This window comes from Balaenoptera borealis (genome assembly GCF_965194805.1).
Source record: "Balaenoptera borealis genome assembly, chromosome: 4".
Classification (NCBI taxonomy): domain Eukaryota; kingdom Metazoa; phylum Chordata; class Mammalia; order Artiodactyla; family Balaenopteridae; genus Balaenoptera; species Balaenoptera borealis.
Window position 1 is genome coordinate 78,307,773 of NC_138861.1, and position 25,148 is coordinate 78,332,920.

General features: G+C 41.1%; 1 protein-coding gene across 1 annotated transcript in view; it reads right to left on the reverse strand.

The window, feature by feature from the left end:
- Positions 1-25,148, reverse strand: part of DCUN1D4 (defective in cullin neddylation 1 domain containing 4) — a 69,489-nt gene that overhangs the window by 12,715 nt on the left and 31,626 nt on the right. Inside the window, 3 exon segments of the mRNA XM_082390730.1 lie at positions 4,754-4,862; positions 11,305-11,396; positions 16,984-17,054. Coding sequence (XP_082246856.1) covers positions 4,754-4,862; positions 11,305-11,396; positions 16,984-17,054 — 272 coding nt within the window.

Here is a 25,148-nt window from a genome sequence, read left to right on the forward strand (position 1 = left end):
AACTTAACTATATACCAGAAAAAAAAATTTAAATCCAACATTATTTAAAGGAATACAACAAACCCCAGCAACCAACAACATAAAACTCACAATACCCAGCATCCAACAAAGAAAGAATAAAAACTACTAGGAATGCAAAGAAGCGGAAACATATTGCCCACAGCCAAGATAAAAATTTTAACCAAGAGAAAGAGATACAGAAATGACAGATATGATGGAACCAGAAGACAACGCTGTTAAAACACCTGTTATAAACACATTCTAGATGTTCAAGAAGGTAGAAGAAAATATTATCACGATGAGAGAAATGGATATAAAAAGACACAAATGGAATTTCTAGAGATGAAAAATATAGTATCTGAAATGAAAAATATACTGGGGCTAGGATTAGCAGAAGAAAAGATCAGTATTAGAAGATATAGTAATAAATATTATCCAAAGGGAAAACAAAAACAAAAAAATTGAACACAGTATCAGTAGCTTGCAGGACAATATCAAGCATCTAACATAGGTATAACTGTAGCCCCAGAAGGAAGAGAGAGGGAGAACAGAAGAAATATTTGAAGAAATATCAGCTGAGAAATTTCCTGATTTAATACAAACTGTAAGACCAAAGACCTAAAAAACTCAACAAACCTTAACCAGAATAAACATAAGGAAAATTATGCCAAGGCACACCATAGTCAACTTGCTGAAAAGCAGTGAAAAGAGAATAAAAGCAGTCAGAAAACAAAACAAGACAGTATGTTCAAAGGAATAATGAATGACACCAGACTTATCATGAGAAACTCCACAAGACAGAAGACAATGGAGAACTATCATTAAGGTACTACAAGAATAAATGGTCAATCTAGAATCTTTTGTCCAGAGAAGTACCTTCTAAATTGAAGGCAAAATAAAAGCTTAGAGATTCATCACCAGAAAATCTGTACTATGAGAAATGCTGTAGGAAATTTTTTAGGCAGAAGGTAAATGATAGCAGATAGAAACCTGGATCCACACAAAAGGAAGAAAGAGCACACAAGTGGTGTATATTTGGGTAAATATAAAATATATTTTTGCCTATTTAAAGCAAAAATGATATTAATATATACTATGATCTGAATGTTTGTGTCTGCTCCCCCCCCCCCAATTCATATGTTGAAACCCTGATCACCAAGATGATGGTAATAGGAGGTGGGGTCCTCAGCTGCAGAGAGCTCCCTCCTCCCTTCCACCACGTGAGCTTATGGCAGAAAGACACCTATCCTGCTGGCACTGTGATCGTGGACTTTCCAGCCTCCTGAATTATGAGAAATAAATGTCCATTATTTATAAGCTACTGAGTCTCTTGTATTTTGTTACAGCAGCCTGAACAGACTAAAACAACAGATTGTGAGACGTATAATACATGTATAAGTAAAATGTATGACACAGCAGCAAAAAGTACGGAAGGGCAAAATGAAAGTGCACTATTGTAAAGGCTCCTGCATTATACATGAAGTGGTATAATATTATCGGAAGATGGACTGTGAAAATTGAAAGATGTATACCGTAAAGCCTAGAGCAATTGCAAAAAAATGAAACAGAGACACAGCTAATAAGACAATAGTGGAAAAGAATGATTCAAATGGAATCTAAAAAAACCCCTCAATCCAAAAGAAGTCATGAAAAGAGGAAAAAAGGAACAAAAACAGATGGGACAAAAAGAGAAATGAATAGCAATTTAGGAGACGTAAACTTAACCATATCAATAAATACATTAAATGTAAATTGTTTAAGCATCTCAAGACATATATTGTCAGACCCAACTATGCATATGCTATATATAAGAAACCCACTTTAAATATAAAGGCACAAATAGGTTTTTAAAGAGGATGGAAGAAGATATATCATACAGACTTTAATTTAAAAAAAAAAGCAGAAATGGCTATATTTGTATCAAAGTAGATTTCAGAACAAGGAATATTATCAGAGATAAAGAAAAACATTTCATAATGCTACAGGGTCAATTCTTCAAGAGGACATAATACTAAGTCTATCTAAACATAATGCCTGAGGTTCAAAATACATGAAACAAGAAATGATACAAATGACAGAAGTAATTATAGTCGGAGAGTCCAACATTCCTCCCTCAGTAAATGATAGAACAGTAGGCAGAAATCAATAAGGATACAGAAGACCTCAACAACACTATCAACCAACTTGACCTAACTGACATTTATAGAACATTTCACCAAACAGCAGCAGAATATTCATTCTTTTCAGGTACACACAAAACATTCATCACAGCAGACCATATTCTGGACCACACATCGAGCCTCCCTGCATTTTAGTGCACTGAAACTGTCCAGAGTATGTTCTCTGACCACAGCAGAATTAACGATAGAAAGATTACTTGGAAAGTCCTAATAGTTGGCAAATAACACAAGCCAACACACTTCTAAATAACCAATGAGTCCAAAACAACCACAAGGGAAACTGGAAAATATTCTGAACTGAATGGAAATGAAGACACAACACCTCGACACTTGTGGGATACAGTTAAACCAAACAAAACAAAGGATTCAATAACAAACTCATCTTACAGCATATTTTAGCTAAACTGAAATCTATTTGGTAATGATTAAATACGGGTGGTTGTTATTCATCATTACATAAAGGGGCTTAATTTGCTGATATTACTGATACTCTCCTTAAAAGGCAAAGATCTCTGTGGGCTGCTCCCAGGGATATGATGAAAGAAAACAGGCACTCCCTTAACCTGTCAGAAAAAATGCAGGCCTGTACCCAAACTCCAAGGCGCAGCTAGAGGGACACGAGGGCCATGTAAGCGAGGGCACGTGTTCTCTCCGGGGCAGGAGGATTCTGTGTGACAGTGGAGGCATGTGGCTCGGGCCCAGAAGCCCGACGCTGAAGAGAGCAGTCGGGGAACAGACCTGGCTCCAAGCAGAGGCTGGCGGGACAAGAGGCAGGCAGCAGCGAGGCGGGGGCAGGCGGCAGGTTCAGCGCACTGCTGGTTCGACGTCAGCACAACACAGGCGTCTTGTGGGAGAGGAAGCCTGGGACTGGACTACGAGGGCCTGGAGGGAGCCGCAGACGCGACCTGGAGCCAGAACCTCAGTTTGAGTCCTGAACCTACTGCTGAGCAACGCGGCGGCCCTGCCCCAAGTTCCCCACTCCTCTGTGAAGGAGGACAAAACCATCCCATCCGTCACTCAGCTGCGGGGGGAGCAACTGTACCATCCACACGGTGGTGAAGCACTACACTCACACGGAGGCGATGGGTGCAATGGCTCGGTGAGCTGAAGGTGCCCGAGTGGCCCCAGGATGAAGGAAGATGGACGACACCCTACTGGTGTGAGTGTGGGTGAGAAGGGACAGACCGTGGACGCAAGGCCACGGCAGCAGTACAGGCGAGGGGCACGGCCTCAACCCCAAGGCTGTGGTGGAAGCACCAAGAAAGAGGCAACAGAAGGGGCCTCGGTGACCAGCCGAGAAGGGGATGGAAAGCCAGGGAGGAGCAAAACGGAAGCCAGTTCTAAAGCAGTGGATATGTGGGAAAATTTGACCTTCAAACAAGGAAGTTAGAAAATATTTTCGTGAGAAGGCATGATGCTTCTAAACAAACTTTTGCCCATACAATAGGACACTGCTGACTTTGGAAGGAAAAAAACTCATGAAACAAAACATTTAATCCTAAAAACTATGCATCTATTCTAAAAGCATCTGGCAAACAAATTCTATATACATTTACACAAACGCTGTTTAGTAAAACACTGCAACTGAATTTCACCATATTGCTTCTAACATCTATAAATTTTCATGCATGTCCTGATTTTACTTGAAGGTTGCAAAAATTCACAAGTGAGGACATCACAGTGAACTACTAATGTGTTATTATAGATGCACCGGAACTCATCAGCAAATAAACCTTTGGCTGAGCTAACAGAGCCAAAGCGAAGAAAAAGTGAAAAGATCAACAAGGTGGTAAGAAAAAAGAATTATTTGTCACTGAGTTCTCTGCTTAAAAAAAAAAAAAAAGATTAAAAAGAAATCATCAATCAAGAAAGCCTAGTCACCTGAACCCACCAAACACACAAACATAACAGAAACCACCATTCTGCAATAAAGTGTAATCGTATATATGGGCCGTGGACAGTGAATGAACACAATGCCAACTTATACCTCAGAATTCGCTACTTACGGTGACCAGGCTGAAAAATACAGCTTTATGTCACTCCAGTAGAACCACCTATTCACCTACTTGGACTGGCTCACTACGTGACAAACAAGATGATCACTTCTCAAAATGATGACTAGAAACTATGTTTGAATAACGTCCACTGAAATTAGCTTACGTTTGAAATTCAAACGATTTTCAGATACGATATAGCACCCAAAATGAAACTGGCTTTGATCTGACTAACTCATTCCAGTAAACTCAATGGGTGAAGCTTTGCTGTTTCGTGAGAAGGAAAAGATTTGTCAAGCTTACCTAAGAGACATTTAGAACAGTGTCTATTACATGCCCATTTACAAATTACTTCTAAGCCAATCTCAAGAGCTATTAATAGTCTGTCACTAGAGCTTTTTGCTGACATACCACATTCTTGCCCAGAATCAGTTAGTGTAGAAAGTGTACACATAGAGAGAAATTCTAACTAGCATCCTGGGAGTAGCTTATTCAACTTCCTTGCTGTAGTACATAAAACAAACCTCAAAAGGGGAGGGAGAGAGGGGGAAACATCTGGATAGCCTCCAGAGAACTCACCCGTGCAAAGTCAAACGCGTATCTGTAAATAAGTTTAAAGTTTGTAGAATCATTTAATAATGATCTTAAGTAATCCAAAGTATTTCTGAGTTTTTCTGTTGTATCACATCTAGAAAAACAGAATAAAGGCAAATTATAACCCGAGTTTTTTTTTTAACGTGGGGCAGTAATATAAAACACAATACCAAAAGACAATAAAAACCCTGGAGTTGGAACATGTCCACGATGAGCTATTTTTTTCCTACACTTTTTATTTTAAGAAATTTCAAATGTACAGAAAAGTTGAAGGCCTAGTAAATACACACCCATATACCCATCCCCTGGGTCCACCACGAGCACTGTCACATTTGTGCTCGCTCTCTCACATACGTGCACTGTTTCCTGTACCATTTGAAAGTAAGTTGCCAACATAATGCCACTTTCCTCCTAAACACTTCAATGCCATCATCACTCTTAATATCCTAGAAATGTTAACTTTCTGAGCTAATATATGACCCATGCGCAAATTTCCCAATTTTCCCCCAGCTGCTTCTTTTCATCCGGGATCCAGTCAAGGCTCATGCACTGCTTTCAGGTATCTATCTCCTTAGTATCTAGAAGGTGTCCAGCCTTTTTTCTTTCTTTCTTGACAATGTCATTTTCTAAAAGACCAGACTAGTTGTTTTGCAGAATCTCAGTCTGTCAGATAATTTCCCTATGATTATATTTAGATTAAGTGCTCATGATAAGAACTCTCCACGTGATGTCCTTCTCAGTATACCCCGTGAGGAGGCTCATAAAGTCAGTCTGTCCCATTACTGGTGATATTAAGTTGATTCATTTGGTGAAGGCAGCGTCCACCAGATTCTCCACTTAACGGTACTCTTCGCCCTTTTGAAATGGTGTGTAATCTGGGGGATGATACCTTGAGACTGACAATCCTGTTCCTCAACAACATTTCACCAGGTGAAACATTTTAGCATCTGTTGATGATCCCTGCCTGAATCAGTTTTACATCTGAAGGTACAAAATGGTGATTTTTCTAATTCTATCATGCTTTTATACTTACAGGCTGGAATTGTTCTATAAAGAGTTCTACTCACCATCTTTCTTACTTTCTGGACTTAAGGATTTTTGCCTTTTACTCAGTGTTATAATCTGCTACTGTCTTCATTCTTTTTGATGCATAAATTGTCCTTGTTTGGGCAGTGGCCCCTTCAAGCTGGCTCCAGTGTCCTTCTGACATGGCCCCCGTCAGTCTCTGAGCACGTCCTCACTTTCTGGCACAAGATATTCTAGCTCACCTTGTACTCTCTCTACCCTAAACTTGAAATCAGCTATTTCTCCAGGGAGCCCCTAGTGATGACAATCTATTTTCACAGGTAAGTGACACACTGTTTATTTTTCTTAAGTAGACTGATTGGTTATTTTTACAAACTAATTTTCTGTTCATAATATCTAGCCCTTAAAAATGAGAACAAAGAGTCATCATTTTCACTGACAATATTAAAGCTTTTCAATGCTGCATGTGTATCCTTGCGTTTCTCTGTAGAGCTTTTACCTCCTACTAAGTATAGACAATACATATTACAAGTATTATCAATGTAAATATTTTACATACTTTATAAACTAAAATATGGTTCATAATAGAGTGTACTAATATATTTTTAGCAATAAATTTGTGAAAGCTTTTTTTTTTTTGGAGCTATCTACAAAAAACTCCCCAGGATCTATTGAGATGATAAAATATCTAAAAGTCAAAAGTTACAGTAAATATTTCATTTCTATGAGTCTACAACAATTTAGAATGTGCTTTGTTTCTTCCTGATGTTTTTGAAAACTAAAAAAGATTAAAATTAGACTTTTAGAAGTCAGAAAAGCCTTCTTTAAGGGACTGACATGTAAGCTGAGAGCTGAAAGATAGGTGGAAACTAGATGTTTTTGGAGGGGAGGGCTTTCCACATTAAAGGAACGGTATGTGCAAAGGCCCAGTGGCAGAAGGGAGCATGCCAAGTCCAAAGACTAAAAGAAAACCACTGTGACTGGATTGGGTAGAGTAAGAGGGGAAGTGGTCCAAGATGAAGCTGAAAGGGAGGTAGGGCCAGACCACAAAGGGTTTTTGTGGTCCACAGTGGGTTTTTTTGTTTGTCTTGGGAGGTTTTTTTGAATCCTAGAAACAATGGAAGCCACCTCCTATCATGGGAGAGACCGTGATCAGGCTTCCATCCTGAAAAGCTCACTCTGGATCTCTGCGGAGAAAGGTTAGGGAAGGAAAAAAAAGAGACACTGACTGATAGCCTAGTTACAGAGATTTACTGCCAGAACCCAAATGAGGGTTGCTGGAGGCTAAAAGGATGCACAAGAAAGCAGTAAGTAGAGCCTGTGAGGTAGGAGTGGGAGCAGGGCTTACCTTGCATTGGGCACTCTACTGTATGGCTCGATTTTCTTATCATGTATATAAATAACGAATACTATTTTATTAGTAATAATATGGGGGAGGATCAAAGAGGAGGGAAACCAGCTAACCCCAAAACATCTAAGGCCAAGGTTCCCCTCTTCATTTGGAAAGAAGGTTAAGGACGAAAACCACAGGAAACTGGCCAGATTTGGGCCAGTGGTTTAGTTTAGTTAGTCCTGCCCAATGAAAGGAAGAAGAGCAGTTGTTTGTTTCATCAGATTCTAGAGCAGGAACCACTCATTTAGATGACCATTGCATAGCTAAAAGAAAATAAAGTCGCTGCCAGGTGAATATGACGTCTGCAGCGTGCCTGGAAGCAAGTCCAGCCACACCGGCAAAGACGTCCCTACGTCTGCAAGACGCTCGGAGAGCTCATCTGGAGTGTCAAGCATAAAATGCCCAAAGTAAAATTTTCACTTCGTGCATCTATTAAGGATGGGTTAGAGACGATACTGTCAATAAGGGGTTTAATCTGCTTTAAAAGGGGTCTTGTCCTGTGGAGACTGTGGACTAACCCCCATCAGGGAGACAGGCCGCTGAATCACCCTGTCTGAACCGCACGTTGCCATCTAGTGGCCACTCAACAAGGCCATCTGCAGAGGGGCTCAGTTCAAACAAAGGGCCTGTGAAGAAACAGGCTCCGCCTGAGACTTTTCAGAAAGCAGCCACATCATTCAATACATTTCCCCCTGCTTTTCTGTGTACCACGTACTAGGAAACTTGCGGTGGTCATACAGGGACAGTGCCAAACCGCTAAGGGGCATCTTTCCCCGTAAGAAAATACGCATATACTGTGGAATGAAATCATTGCTTGTTTGAACTCTGCTGCTGTAACACAGTCAGAAGCAACAAGAATCAGGATAATAATCCTCAAAGGTTATAAAATCAAAGGTAGTTCTCTCCCATTACCCCGGGACAGCCTTTGCCCCTTCACTTGGTCAGTCCAAAGGTATTTTTCCAGCCCATCACCAGTTCTCTGCAAAGTTAGCTACAACTCTAACACACTTTTTTGGGGTTTTGTTTTGTTTAGCTTAAACACTCTATAAGCTTAATTCATCAGAGGTAACTTTAAACCACACGTTGGAACAAGGCAATAAAAAAAACAGTCAATTAAAACAAGAGCTGGGAACTCCCTGGCAGTCCAGTGGTTAGGACTTGGCGCTTTCACTGCCAAGTGCAAGCCATGTGGCCAATAAATAAATACATAAATCAATCAATCAAGAGCTGTGCCTTCTCTGAGAACAACTGCGGGAACTTGGGGATAGATGTTCCCTACCAGCTGCTGTCACTGCTTCCAAGAGTCACAAAACATGGCCCTGGAGAGGCCAAGCACACAACTCCAGATGGCATCCAGGAGACTGATTTCTGGGTGCCCTGGGGAAAGCCACATTTCATCACTTCAACGTTCCTGGTTTTAGGGACATTACCAGGGACACCCAGGAAGTGGCAGAACCGATTCAAAACCCTCTGGTTCCAAAACCCATGGGCTTCCTATTTCTAGCATGCGCTCACTGTACAGTTACCATTTTTTTAGAAAAGGTTTTGTTATATACACTTTAATTCCAGCTTGAGTCCGTAAAACTTCACTGGACAGGTTTAATAAAGCCAAAAATGAGAAAAAAAGAAAAAATCCAAATAGAAGACAAAATAGATCATTCAAACGATGGACTACTTTCCATCTTTAGAGCATATAAAGGATGAGCCTCTGAGTTCTCTTATTTATTGGGTGCAAATACCTTATAAATGCAAGTAGCATAAAGAGAAGTGACCTTATTACTTCTGGATATTCTGCCTGAACACTGCTTCCAAGCTTCTGCCCCAAATGGACTTTGTCTTGTTCATGGCTTTTGTTTCCCCAGGACCTAGAATTCTGTGCTTGGCACACCTCTGCCACTCAAATATTTGCTGAACAAATGACGAGCCCAGGGAGGCAGGAGGGGAAGGGGGAGGAAGTTCTTAAAACTTGAAATTGTGCTATTTTTGAACTACAGAGAACCTTAAAGGTTATTGTGAGTAATCACCTTCACCTCACTGATGAGGAAACTAATCTCAGAGTTTCATCTCACAGAAGAAAGCAGATTCCTCAATTCCTTCACAGTGGATCAGGTTTGTTACTACACTGTAAACTGCGAGGGCCAAGTGGCAGCATTCTATAGGAATCCACCTGCCACTACCCGTGTCACACAAAGTGGCGAGCAGAGTTCCCCACAAAGAGCTTGTGGGGAGCCCCCCACCCCATGAACACACGCGTAGGCCTCTTCCAGGAAACTGTGTATTTCAATTCCCAGGCGACGCAATCCTCAAAACATGGGCAAGGCCTGGCACGGGGTGATATTCTTTTGTAAAGGCAAATGTAAAAACGAATCTAGAACTGTACAAAAATGGATACTACACCCGCTTAAGACACATGAAACTGTGCCTGAAGAAATGCTGATGGTGCCTTCTCTAAAGCCATGAATAAAATCTTGATTTGGCTGTGCATTCATCATTACAAGGATACTTAAAAAGGAGCAGCCATCACGTGCTCTATCCGGAAAGCAACAAAGGGAGGCAACACGGAAAACAATGCAGGAGTTAGTAGGCTGGAAATTGTAAGGAGGTGTTCCCCAACACGACATACACAATTTTAAGAGATTCCAGAGACTTAACCCTAAAATTCTAGAGCATGCTGAGAGGAAAGCGTATCTGTAAAAGGGTGATTTGGCTTTTACCTAAAACGCACTTGTCATCAGACAATAGCTGTCAGAGGAAGAATGTGACTGAAGAATCAGAAGTCTTAGGTTTTCCTCCCATCCTACCACTTTCTTTCACAAATCAAATACCCCTTCTAAGCCTCAGTTTGCCCATCTGTAAAATGTGCAGGGTAAAGCCTGATCTGCCTAGGTAGCTGTGAGGCTCAAATGAAAGAACAGTGAACAGGCCTCATAAAACTACTAAAACACAACGAAAATGAAGCACTGTTACCAATGCCAAAGGGACAATGATATTGAAAGTTGACAAATTACAAAATTATTTAAATAAAACCATAAAACCATTTCAATTCCAATTTTAATCCAGTAAAAACTGAAGTCTATTATTCCTAGTTAAAGTAAAAAGAAAGAGAAGCCATTCAAGTACTTTAAATCAGTTACTGTATTAAGAATTAGCACTTCCCCTTCAAATATCATTTGAAATGTTTCATCATCCACCTCAAGTGTATCTTTCAATGAATAAAAGAGAATGACAATTTGTTTTCTTGAGTGAAACTCTTAGCAAGCACACACACGTGAACAGACACACATGCATGTAAGCACGAAGTGAACACATAAAACTACTGATTTTTTTCCCTCAATTCTGGCCCAGGTAACATAAACAGAATCTTTATTATTATTATTTTTTAATCACTAGAGTAATGAAGTTCTAACTTTTCCCAAAGCTAATATCAGAATATATCAAATAAAAGATATTGAATATCTTTAAAGTTATACTTTACTCAACTTTTCTCACTAATTATAAACCAGATGCTAATACTTTGATTTTAAACCTGCGCTGTCCAATAGCATAGCCACTAGACACATGTGGCTACTGGGCACCTGAAATGCTGCTAATGAAGACTGAGATGTACCATAAATGTAAAATATACACCAGATTTTCAAGATTCAATATGAAAAAGAAGGTAAAACAGCTTTTTAAAATATTGGTTACATGTTGGAATGATAATAGTTTGGATACTCTGGATTAAGTACAATATATTAAAATAAATTTTACCTGTTTCTTTTTACTTTTCTAAATGTGGCTATTAGAAAATTTTAAATTATACCCGTGGCTCACATATATGAGAAAAGGATGGCCTATTTCTATTGAGCTGCTCTAGAAGAATACTAAAATAAACGATATACATTATATAAAAACTTTAATTTCTAAAATTCATCCATTATAGCCCTCCTCATCATAGGAAAATGGGGCTTGGTCTTCACACCTATGGCCACAGGTGAAGCCTGCCCAGATCCCCTGGCGTTCCTTCAGTCACCCAAGCCAGGCTCGATGAGACGCCAGGGGGGAGGCAGGCAGGCAGCGAGGGGAGGGCAAGGATACCCACCCCCCACCCTTGCCCCAGGGTAGCCTCAGGACTTACTGTAGAGACGTCATTCCTTTTAACCATTCCTGTAGAGTAAAATAACCCATGTTTTGTGCATCCAATTTCCAAGCTAGGACGAGCATAACTACCTGTTTAAAACAAAACAAAGCAGAAAGACCAATCAAATAAGGAGGACAGACCTCAGCAATTAAATACATTAACATCAGCCAAATGCTTCGGTCCACAGTAGTTTAGTCACTGAAATATGAACAAGGTAACTTCAAAAATGAGTTCTAGTTTGGCAAACATCTAAAAGTTTGATAATTCAGTCTGCTGACAAGGGTTTGGAGAAACATGACTTCTTATGATGCCTGAGGGTGGAAGTGTAAAGCCATTAACCTCTCCCGAGGGCAGTTCTGCAGTATGCATCAAAACTGAAACCAGCAGTTCCACCTATGGAAAGTTATCTCACAGATACACCTGCACATATACACAAAGCTGTATAGTCAACAAGACTGACTACAGTACTATTTGTAGTAGCAAAAGACTGAAAACAACCAAACATCTACTAATAAGGGACTACTTAAATACTTCTTTGCTAAACACATTCCATACAAAAGAATACTATGTCACCAGTGAGACAAATGAAGTGGAGCCATCAGTACAAATATGGAACAGTTTCCAAGATTTATTATGTGAAAATGAAAAGAGTGAGGTGCAGAACAGAGTGTTAAAAACCCAAACGGTAGGTGGTGGGACACGGACAGTGGACTCGATGTTTGTGAGTTCAACTACATACACTGGGGAAATGATTTTAAAGTAGCCCAACACTCCACTTCGGTGGCACTGTGCCTGCAATGAGCACAGGATGAGTGGACAATCACTCAATCACTTCTCAGTGGGGCGCCATCCTTGCTTTCAGTGCATCTTCTGAAAGTGTGCAGACATGAGGAACTGTGACAACTCGGGCTTTTGGCACCGCTCGTCACTTTTTCACTCAGCTGCTTTAGAGAAAAGGTGGCACCGAGACAGTGATGGTGAGTTTAATAAATACCTAAAGGTATAAAAGACAAAATTACATTTCCAAGATGCCTCCAACTGGAAGCTCTCCAGGGCTCTTACACAGGGACAGAGCTGAGGCCGCCTGGATTGGGGGATGAGGAGGAAGCTCTCCCATCCTGTCTACCTCAAAGACCCAAGACAAGGTGAGGGGTAACTAAAAAAGAAAGTATGCCACTCCTAGAGAGGTAAAGAAGAGGGACAGGGCCTTTCTAGGACTGTCCTAGGAAGCTTTGCCACTCTGCAAGGCTGGCTATCTCTGGACAGTCATTCACACAAAAGGGAACCTGAGTACAAAAGTGGAGCTCACACATACAGTGTTGAATGGCTATATGTCCATTTGTTGTAATAAAAAAAGAGAAGGCAATGGGAAGAAAATAAATGTTTCTGTATACAGTTGGCCGGGGACTAACATGCCCTGCATTTGGCAGTTAATCTGATTTCTTTACCCAGGACCTAAATGCTTCATTTCAACTAACAGAAGAACTGCCCCAAACCATTAAACTACAATCCATGTGCCCAAATGGGTCAGATGGTGGTGACGGTGAAAGGAATCGGGGTGACATAACATAAAAAAATGAGGCAAGCCAAGAAATGGAAGCAACCTAAATGTCCATCGACAGATGAATGGAGAAAGAAGATGTGGTATAGATACACAATGGAATATTACTCAGCCATAGAAAAGAATGAAATAATGCCATTTGCAGCAACATGGATGGACCTGGAGATCATCATACTAAGTGAAGTAAGTCAGACAGAGAAAGACAAATACTATATGATATCACTTATATATGGAATCTAAAGTATGACACCAATGAACCTATCTATGAAGCAGAAATAGATTCACAGACACGGAGAACAGACTTACGGCTACCAAAGGGGAAAGGCGGGGGCGGGGAGGGATAAATTAGGAGTTTGGGATTAACATATTCACACTACTATATATAAAATAGACCATCAACAAGGACCTACTGTATAGCACAGGGAACTCTACTCAATATTCTGTAATAACCTATATGGGAAAAGAATCTGAAAAAGAATAGATACATGTATGTGTACAACTGAATCACTCTGCTGTACACCTGAAACTAACACAATGTTGTAAATCAACTATACTCCAATATAAAATAAAAATAAAAAAAAAAAGAGCATCAACATATTTTTAGGCTGTTATCCCTGAAAATGAATCAAAAAATACAATTTTGCACCTGCCTTATATTATTTTTTGTAATAGAACCAAAGTTTTTAAAATCCCAAACAACAACAAAATGCAAAATAAAAGCATAACACTCCCCACCATAATGAGGCAAGCAGCCACTCAGAAATCACTTTAGATGATTTAATTAGGCCCTGAGAGCCAAAAGGCACATGAAGGACTCCAGAACAGCAGCATTCAGGAGGTTCAGAAGGTCTGTCCTTTCAACTGCCAATGAGCTCGTTTGTAGACTAAAAATCTCCAGCTTTGTTTAATTTATAACTGGAAGATTAATGCAAAGCTTTCTCTTGGTGCTGACTTTATGGTTTTCTACTTTGGAGATTAGTATCAGTGAGAACCCAGTAAATCTCTAGGACCTATCAATCAAATATCAATTCAATCAGTACTTACCCATTTTTTTTAAGTCACTAGGTTTTTTAGATTTTAAAAATCTAGATTAAAAATCTAGAATCTAGATTACTAATCTAGATTCTAGATAACTAGAACTGATAAGTGAACCAATTTTTCTACATATTATGCACATCACCACAAAAAATGATTATTAAATTGGTTAGAAAATGGTGACTTAAGAGACCAGGGGCCAACTAGGAAGGATTTTCCAGAAAGAAGGAGTTACGTGTTCTTCAAACTATTCACACATTAGTGGATTTTCTCCTCATCCCTCAGCTTTTCTTGGAATTCTGACTCTTATGTATCTATTTACATATTTTCTAATTCAAACTTCGTATGTTCTCAAACATCATCTATACTCAATCCTCTATTAGAAGGATTAAAATTTCCACATAAATACTTAAGTTAAAAAAAAAAAAAAAAAATGGGGCTTCCCTGGTGGCGCAGTGGTTGAGAATCTGCCTGCTAATGCAGAGGACACGGGTTCGAGCCCTGGTCTGGGAAGATCCCACATGCCGCGGAGCAACTAGGCCCGTGAGCCACAACTACTGAGCCTGCGCATCTGGAGCCTGTGCTCTGCAACGAGAGGCCGCGATAGTGAGAGGCCCGCGCACCGTGATGCAGAGTGGCCCCCGCTTGCCACAACTAGAGAAAGCCCTCGCACAGAAAAACGAAGACCCAACACAGCCAAAAATAAAAAATAAATAAATAAATAAAAAATGGTTATGGTAAAGGAACACACATACAAGCATGCATGTAATGTGGCCAAACAGCCAAAGCAGATATTCACAATGGGTACTTCTTTACACAAATAGACCTTTCCCTAGTACAGCTAATAAGGAAGCTAAATACTTAAAGGATTTTGCTGTTACTTAGTAAATGGAAGTTGAACTGAATTTTACAAGCCTGCTTAAATTTCATAAGCTATAAATATCAGGCAAGGTGAGGGTTTTAAAGACTTTAAAGTGCTCACTCATCAATGCAGACAAGCCTCTAAAAAACTATTTTTGTGCTGGTTTTTCAAACAATTTCTGAAATTGGGATGTATCCACAATTGATGGCTTATCAGAATTTACTTAACATTTTTCCTTTTTAGTGATGAATAGAATTAAAAAATTCTATTAGTGGCATCTTAGAATTGAAGTACAGGAATCAATGCTTTGGAATAATAGTCTGAATTCAGTCGTTCAGTCTTCTATGTGATTCAACATTTCAAGACTATTTCTACTGCTACAGAAATAGAGAACCAAAGACTCATAATTGCCAAAAAACGATAATAAGAGTAGCTATTTTTTATTGAGTACTGGTATTTGGGGCTGAGGAACTTTAAAGAGCTGGGCCTCCCTGTTTTCTCGGTTAGAATCAGTGTCAGCACTCCTCCCACCCGACAGGCCTTTCTGGCCCTGAGAGGAGATGCCCACCTGATCCCTCTCACACTGGCGGTCCGATGCCTCCCAGCCTCCCCACCATCGGGCCCTGCTACCCACCCCTCTGATCACATGCTGATTACTGTCCCCCGGGTGGAACCTCTGGACCTCCTCTCAGGCCCAGCTCACTCTCGCCCCTTTTACACTATTGTCCAGAAAACACTGCCAACCTTGGCCCAGCCCCTGTCAGAAAACTTCCTTCTTAAGGTCAGTGAAATGTTTTTGTCTGTCTATGACTAGGCTATGGACTAGATCAGGCAAAATACTACTGACCCAGCTGTCCCCAAACCTCTGTACCAAACTCAATAATTTATCAAAACACCTGAACTAGATTACATTAAAATAAAAATACAAGACTAAAATCCATGTAGTAAGTTAAAGACAGTCCAAAGGCTCTTTAGAAAATTTACAGTGTTACTTGGGCGGGAAGTGGGAAGGATGGAGGCATAGAAATGGTAACAAAAATTTTTTTTTAAATTAATTTATTTGTTTGTTTGCTTGTTTTTATTTTTGGCTGCGTTGGGTCTTCATTACTGCGCACGGGCTTTCTCTAGTTGCGGTGAGCGGGGGCTACTCTTTGTTGCGGTGCGCGGGCTTCTCTTGTTGCGGAGCACGGGCTCTAGGCACACGGGCTTCATTAGTTGTGGCTCGTGGGCTCAGTAGTTGTGGCTCGTGGGCTCTAGAGCGCAGGCTCAGTAGTTGTGGGCTTAGTTGCTCCGTGGCATGTGGGATCTTCCCGGGCCAGCGGTCAAACCTGTGTCCTTTGCATTGGCAGGTGGATTCTTAACCACTGCGTCACCAGGGAAGCCCAACAAAATTTTTTTAAAGAAAAAAGTGTGAAGTCTTGAAGAGCATGATATGCATGGGTACCAGATATCTCACCAACAGTCTGAATGAAAGGGATGATCCCTTGAGAGCTCTTCCAGAGCATAAATTCATTTAGGATATAAGAGGTATTTGTTAAATTGGAGGCTGATGTAATATTAAACTGCATAGTTAATGAGTCAGAGCATTTGTATAATGTTTCATTTTGCAGTAAGACAAATGTGGGAATAGGAAAAAATATTCAAAAATAACATGATGATAAGAATTATGCAAAAATAATGAAGCATATAAAAAACTTCTAATTAAATGTTTTAAAGGAAATACTTAGGGGCTTTACACTAAAAAGCAATCACTTTCTGAGCTAAATTCAACTGGAAATGAAGGAGCTGTGAAAAAACCTTTTTAATTATAACCTATTCAAAACGCTTATGAATAATTAATTATTCAAAGTCCTGGACAAACTCTACATTAGGCTGGAACAACTACGGAGGGGGACAAAGATACACAAAGCCCTCAGTCCCCCAGTTATCTGTCATGGTAGGCACACATGCCCACGCCACTTTTTAAACATCTAGTTTAATTACTTTATTACTGTACCTTTTAGAGACAAGAAATTAAATGAGAGAAAAAAATAACTGACTGTAGTTACACCATACCAGTTGCAAAAAAACTTTTGCTTACAAACCAATTTAGAATTGGAACTTATTTCTTAGACTGCCTCATAAAAACTAATGCACCCTTACATCTTCATTGTTGCTTTATTTGCCAAGAGACAAAATCAGATCAACTGATCTACCCAAATTAGTAAGTTAGACTTACATTTTCTGGTTCGACACCAATGTCTTCACAAAATTTCTCCATGCCTTCGGGACCTACAACATCATCAGTACCTGTGATGAAATGCAATTTACAGAAATTAAATCTAACCATGTACATACACTACTACTACTATAGTAGTATTATACTGTTAAAATACTTATTATTAAAGTAAACTTAGATCATATAACACTTAAAGACCATAAATCCTTTCTGAAGGAAGAAATCACCAAGAATATATTGAAAAATATTCTAGAATTTCAGTTCTATCTTTGAAGGATTCTGTTCTGCACATTTAAGTCAGTTTATGGCCAAGTCCTTCAACCTGTGGACAGATGTACACATAATTTATGTCTAAAGATAAGGCTACAGGCATTCAATTCATGTTCTTTAAAGTAGCTTAAATCTCTATTCTTATTTTGGTAATAATTTCAACACATACAGTAATTTTTGGAAACACAGCAAACCACCACCTAATATTCTTTATAAAACTAATTGGGAGATAACATAATTGTTTCTTTTACACAGAAAAAAAACCAAGCAGTCTTTTTGTTCTAGACAAGGCAATAACCCCTTTCTTCACATTCCACATAATCTGTTTCTTCCTGAAAGAACTGTCCCCATGTCCCAGCTCTACTGTAGCCCCCATTCGTTCTTCAACCACTGCAATCTGGTTTTTGCTCATCTCCCTCCACTGCAATTCTTCTTGCCAAGGTCACCAATAAACTCCTAATCGCCACATCCAGTAGACACAGTCCATCTTTATTTTATGTGGCTTCTCTGTGGTAGCTGAGATTATCCTCCTGTAGCGTCTCAACGGGGGCACCACCAGAAACAGAAACTGAGGCATCATCCTGGAGTCCCCCCCTTCTCCTACATTCTCCAGGGCCAATCAGTTACCAAGTGTGCTGCCAATTTTACTTTCCAAATATTTCTTAACTGCACTGACCTGTTCAGATGTCATTCTCTCACTTAGATGACCACAGCAGTCTCCTCAGGATCTCCCTAATTCCAGAGCCTCACCCCCCTCGGACCCATCCCTTACAAAGCCACCTGGAGGGGCCACCTCAAACACAAACTCTTTCGATTTTAAGTTCCCTACTACCTACGGATAAAGTCCAAAGTCTCTGGCATATCAAATAAGGTTCTCTATGATCTACCGTGTCCCTTCCTCTTCAGCCTCATAGATTTCCACCTTCGTATCAAGTTTCTTGGAAATAAAAGAATCAAATAGGGACTTCCCTGGTGACGCAGTGGTTGAGAATCTGCCTGCCAACGCAGGGGACACGGGTTCGAGCCCTGGTCTGGGAAGATCCCACATGCCACGGAGCAACTAAGCCCGTGAGCCACAACTACTGAGCCTGCGCGTCTGGAGCCTGTGCTCCGCAACGGGAGAGGCCGCGACGGTGAGAGGCCCGCGCACCGCGATGAAGAGTGGCCCCCAGGGCTTCCCTGGTGGTGCAGTGGTTGGGAATCTGCCTTCCAATGCAGGGGACACAGGTTCAAGCCCTGGTCCAGGAGGATCCCACATACCGCGGAGCAGCTAAGCCCGTGTGCCACAACTACTGAGCCTGTGCTCTAGAGCGCACATGACACAACTACTGAAACACGAACGCCTAGAGCCCGAGCTCCGCAACAAGAGAAGCCGCCACAATGAGAAGCCCGTGCACTGCAACGAAGAGTAGCCCCCGCTCAACGCAACTAAAGAAAGCCTGCGCACAGCAAAGAAGACCCAACGCAGCTGAAAATAAATAAATAAATAAATTTATAAAAAAGAGTGGCCCCCGCTCGCCACAACTGGAGAAAGCCCTCGCACAGAAACGAAGACCCAACACAGCCAAAAATAAATATAAATAAATTAATTAATTAAAAAAAAAAAAGAATCAAATAGATATTGCTGAATGAATAAAAATTAAGATCCAGAAACACCGACCCATTGTTTGCTATGCACACACATCCTGACACATACCCAACGCAGTACTAACTCTTTGTGGCCTCAGCCCATCTCCCTCTCCCCTCTCCCCATCTTCCCATGCCAGCTTCTTCAATCTTTAAGACAGGAACCATACAGGCAGTCCTCCCAATCTCCCCACCCCCAGCAGCGGAGGCTGGGTCAGGCAGTCCTCTGTGACCCCGTGCAATGCTAGGAATGCTTTTCTCACATTTGCATTAAGTCCCAACTCATCTACCTTTCCTTCTAAGTTCCTCAAGTGTAAGAGCTATTTATTCTTTTTTTTAAAAAAAGAAAAGATTTTATTTATTTGGCTGCATTGGGTCTTAGTTGTGGCACACGGGATCTTTTACTTGCGGCATGCGGGATCTTTAGTTGCGGCATGTGGGATCTAGTTCCCTGACCAGGGATCGAACCTGGGCCCCCTGCATTGGGAGCACAGAGTCTTAGCCACTGGACCACACAAGAATCACTCTACAATCTTCCATAGACTTCAGATCTAGCAAGCTGCCAAGACCAGCAGGATCCACCATCTGAAAATGTCTCAGTTTCATTCAGATATTATCTACCGGGCACACCCTGGAGCGATGCGCTGTAGAAGTGGCTAAAGAGGAGTAATACATGGTCCTTGCCCTCCAGGAAGGGAGACAAAGCATAAGAGTAATTTCAGTACAGTAATAACTAGATCACAATAAAAGTGTAAGGTGGCTGTTCTCAACAAAGGATGACTATTAAAATCACCTTGGACAGTCTTGTGTCACTTTTCTGCTTCTAATCCTTGGCTCCCCCTGAAGTCCAAACTCAGGCTCTTTCACATAATCTAGCCAGAGCAAATACTTTTTCTGCATGTGTTATTTTCCTTTTAATCACAAATGTGCTACTTTGTTACAAAGTTTTATTTCACATATTCAAATCTGTTACCTTTTTCTGGGACTTTCTTTTTTCTCCTTTTATTTTACATGTTTTTCTATGAATTCTTAATTTTTTTATCTTGATTATGGAGGGAAAATCAAATAAAAGTTTACTTAATTTTTAACTTAGTTTTTTGGGCAACATTAATACATGAACATGATATAAAATTTCATTTAAAAGTAAAACTGAGGGCTTCCCTGGTGGCGCAGTGGTTGAGAATCTGCCTGCCAATGCAGGGGACACGGGTTCAAGCCCTGGTCTGGGAAGATCCCACATGCCGCGGAGCAACTGGGCCCGTGAGCCACAATTACTGAGCCTGCGCGTCTGGAGCCTGTGCTCCGCAACAAGAGAGGCCGCAATAGTGAGAGGCCTGCGCACCGCGATGAAGAGTGGCCCCCGCTTGCCACAACTGGAGAAAGCCCTTGCACAGAAACGAAGACCCAACACAGCCATAAATAAATAAATAATAAAAAATAAATAAATAAAAGTAAAACTGAAAATAAAAATGTTAGAAAAGCAAAAGTTTCCCCCTAACTTCTCTCTACTCCCCAGAGATGACCACTTATTAAAGAATTTCTGGGACTTCCCTGGTGTTCCAGTGGTAAAGAATCCGCCTGCCAATGCAGGGGACACGGGTTCGATCCCTGGTCAGGGAACTAAGATCCCACATGCCGCGGAGCAACTAAGCCGGCGGGCTGCAAATACGGAGCCCACGCGCCTCAACCAGAAAGCCCACGTGCCGCAAACTACAGAGCCCATAAATAAATAAAAGAATTTCTTTAAGAAACCTTCCCCAAATAAGCCATTCTATAAATCCTACCTGCAGAATGTATATACATATTTATTTAGTTTCTAAGTTTTTCAGGCAATTCTCTTTGGTTTTCCAGGTACACCACAATTCAATCATTTCACCTTCAACAAATGATCATTTTTGCCTCCTCCTTTCCTGTATCCGTGCCCCTTCTTTCTTTCTCTTACCTAACAGCATTAGCTAATAGCTAATAACTCCCAAAACAATGGCAAATAAGAAGAGTGAGAGTGGGCATCTTTATCTCATTCTTGACTCAAATGAAAATACAGTTGGCATTTTATCACTTGGGTTTGAGTGCGCACAGCACCGCATGTGGGCACTCATGTGTATATTACACAAACGATATATGAAGACATTCACACGGTGAAATGTTCCAATAAAGAAGTCCAGGTAAAATAGAGTAAAAAAAGAAAGCCTGCCTTCTTCCTTTCCTTACGAGACAGGCATGTATCCTCCCAGACCTTTTTGCTGTGTATTTATGTATGTGCAAATATACGATGAAATGTAGCCCTGAATTTGTTTATCTATACACATGGGTTCATACTGTACCTATAAATTCTACACCTTGCTTTTTTCACCGACTGTCTGATAATCTTCCTATGAGAACACCTAGCTGACACACTTTACATTACCCCCCGTAGGTGACTGTGTGTGTGTGTGTATCCCATGTTTCATAGTTCTTTTCCTCATTCCACTACTGTAAAGCATTTAGGCTGTGACATTAAAGAGTAATTATTCTCATATGGAAGTATCCATCTATTACTATTTTGCTAAGAGGTTTGGTTGTAGGAACAGATGACTCTTTGGTATCTACTGACAGGACTCACTGGCAGGTGGTTGCACAGAGCTGAGAAAAAAAAAGGTACATTATAATCTTAAAAAATTTTTTGTCTTTGGCTTCTATTCTTCGTGATTTAAAAAAGCTCTTTTACTGCAACCTATTCTTGAGCCTGGCAAGCCACCTGCCTTTCCCCTGCCTGTGCACAGGGCCCTGGGGTCTCCCACCTGGCTGTCCCACTCACACCCCCTCCAACCTGGCCTCCTCTCCCTGTCAATGCTCATTACAATGACGATGCTTCTCATTTGTCTGTTTGCCACACCAGAAAATAAGCTCTGAGTACAGCGCTTCTGTCATCCGCACACCAGAGCCTGGCACGTAGCAGGCCCTCAAAGGTTGGCTAAGGTACACTGGGCAGTGGTAAACATTAAGTTAGCCATGCCTTTTTCTTTTTTCCACATTTTATGCAATGCCATTGTCATATTACTTATATACACGTGCACGTGTGTATTTGAAAAGAGCAGGGTTTTAACAATATGATCTGCAATGGCATGATGACTCATATGACTTTAATATTTTATCCTAAAAATATTAAATATAGCTTATCAGTCAACATTACTTAAAGGCTACCCATAATCCTGCTATCTACAACAACTTTTCCTTTTTTCTCATTATCATTCCCATGTACACATTTAGATCTATTTGTGATCACATTGTTCATTGGGATTATGGGTGTATTTACACTAGATTTATCATTTTACCTGTAGAATTGAACAATCTTAATCTAATAAATAGGCTACTGGTTAACACAAAGTGGATTAAAAGTGGGTTTGAGGGAGATGGTTTAAAAGCTATAGAATGCCCTGGTGAAAGATACTAGAGGTACATTTAGAAGGCGGATGTACTGACAATAATCTAGAAAAAAGTGGTCCTCCCACTTTCACTGACATTTTAAGCAGGGGCCCCTAACTAAATATACTTAACCCTTTCATGAGAGCCCAAGACGCTCATGGCAGAGTTTCCATAATCACACCATGCTGCATCACTGGGGCAAACGGGGCCATGCTGTCTCCTTTGCCAAGAAACCTTTGTCAGCAAAACCTTTGTCTCCTTTGTCTCTTAGCACCTGTTCCTGGTCCCAAATCTCACTTTGGTAAACCAAGAAACAATTCTGCTATAGAACCTAATCCAAAGTAGAGATGAAGGGCCTACAGTCAGGACTTGTAGAACTTTTATGACCTACATGTGTGAGCTTTAGTGTGACTGAAATGTTGGCACTTGTGTATCTGGTCTCATCTCTTACTGTTAGATATATTTCAGAAAGTGGAAGTTATTAGATAAATCATTTATGTAAAACTGGTTATTATAATGAAAAGAAATGGGATTCCAGTTTCAGACGGAGGTCTAAATAAGACACTCCCCCAATCTTGCCCCCAGCAATCCTTTCTAAAGTCACAGAGGACTCAAGTACCAAAGTACAAAAGGGAGTAAGCCTATAACCACAGAGAACAGGACAAGAGTCCCAGTGGAGAGCATTTCATTTATTAAATCTCTGAGAATAAGAAACTGAGTTGACAGGGATTTAAAAAGGTGAGAGGCTGCATCACAGGATGTGCAAAAGAGGGCTGGGACTAACTGGCCATGCAGGAGCTGGGAGGAGCTGGGCTCAGGCTAAAGGAGTGCAGAGGACAGAGGGCAGAGGGCAGAGGGCAGGGCAAGGGTGGAACTGAGAACTCTGGAAAGAACTAAGGTCCATCTGTGTAGCACAACTGCACCACCAAGGCCCCTACCACCCTCCACTCCACTCCAGATTCAGTGCAGGGAGTCAACCAAAAGCAGGTGGCTCTCTCCGAGGGAACACGAGCACAGCGAGGGGGGCAGGCCCTCACCCTAGCGCAGGGGGCCCACAGCCTCACTGTCTGCTCCCACAGACTTGCCCAGACCACAACCTTCCAGGGACTTCTTGCCGTGCATTTTTCTTGAATAATACTTATCTTCAGTTTATATTCATGTAGTTGGGATATTAAAAAATGAGGACTTCCCTGGTGGCACAGTGGTTAAGAATCCGCCTGCCAATGCAAGGGACACAGGTTCGAGCCCTGGTCCGGGAAGATCCCACATACCGCGGAGCAACTAAGCCCGTGCGCCACAACTACTGAGCCTGAGCTCTAGAGCCCGCGTGCCACAACTACTGATCCCGCGTGCCACAACTACTGAAGCCTGCACGCCTAGAGTCCATGCTCCGCAACAAAGAGAAGCCGCCACAATGAGAAGCCTGCGCACCGCAAAGAAGAGTACCCCCCGCTCACCGCAACTAGAGAAAAGCCCACGCCCAGCAACGAAGACCCAATGCAGTCAAAAATAAATAAATAAATTAATTAATTTTTTTAAAAAAGAAAGCAGGTGCCAGTTGTTCTCAATTTCAAGCTATTTTCCCTGATAAAATACAAAAAAAGCAAAAAAAAAAAAAAAGGGGGAGGCATTAATAAAAATAGGGATAGCCACACCCACATAAACTTCTCGCAGTGATGAAATCCCAAGGAACCACCTGGCAGGGGCCTCAAGGAACCTAAAGAATGTGGCTTAATCTTTATCTCAAATGTCATCTTTCTGAGCCAGAGAAAAGCAACAAGAAGGAAAACTGTACCTTGCTTCCTTTTAAAAGAAAACAGAAGTGTGGCTTTTACTATGGAAAAATTCATATTTGCTTATAAAGGAAGACACAAAAATATCAAAATAGCTGTGCTATGGTGGTGGGATTAAGTACACTTTTTCTGCTTAAACTTTCCTTTTTATAATATATTTCATAACAATAAATGTGAACCAATATGAGAAAGCAAGAGATCTTCATAATCAAACTGACATGAACATGAGAAAACATTCCATCATTCAGACTCAAGTACTGAACACCTGGAAACGTGCTAACCACTTTCACAAAACGTCTTCAAGAGATTCATGTTCTCAAGACCTAGACATGAAAACAGATAAATTCTAATACTATATAAGTGTCTGTACCATGTGTCTGTGCCCTGCAAACAAAATCCAGCTCAAACTAGTTCAAGTAATGAAAGAGAATTCACTAGAAGGATATTGGGGTAGCTCACAAAAATCCAAAAAACTACAGGAATCAGGATCGCATCCTTTCAAGTCTACCACCAGAAGAGAAAGATGCTCTTCTCCCAGCTTCAATCTGAAAACCCTAGGAAATTTTATCTGATTGTCCTGACCTGGGTTACCCGGCAGCACCTGGAACAATCTCTGTGGCCACAGGTGCAAGACTTTTATCAGAAAAAGGGTAGAGTAGGGGTAGGAGGAAAACCCAGGAGGAATCCTCATTTTGACACCCCAATAACAGGGTATCCAGGGCTTCCCTGGTGGCGCAGTGGTTGAGAATCTGCCTGCCAATGCAGGGGACGCGGGTTCGAGCCCTGGTCTGGGAAGATCCCACATGCCGCGGGGCAACTAGACCCGTGAGCCACAATTACTGAGCCTGCGCTCCCAACAAGAGAGGCCGCGATAGTGAGAGGCCCGCACACCGCGATGAAGAGTGGCCCCCGCTTGCCGCAACTAGAGAAAGCCCTCGCACAGAAACGAAGACCCAACACAGACAAAAATTAATTAATTAATTAATTTTTAAAAAAAGGGTATCAAAACCAGTTATGAACAACGTCCTTTGTGTAAGAGTACAAAGAAGGCTATTAAGCTAAGTAAGCTAA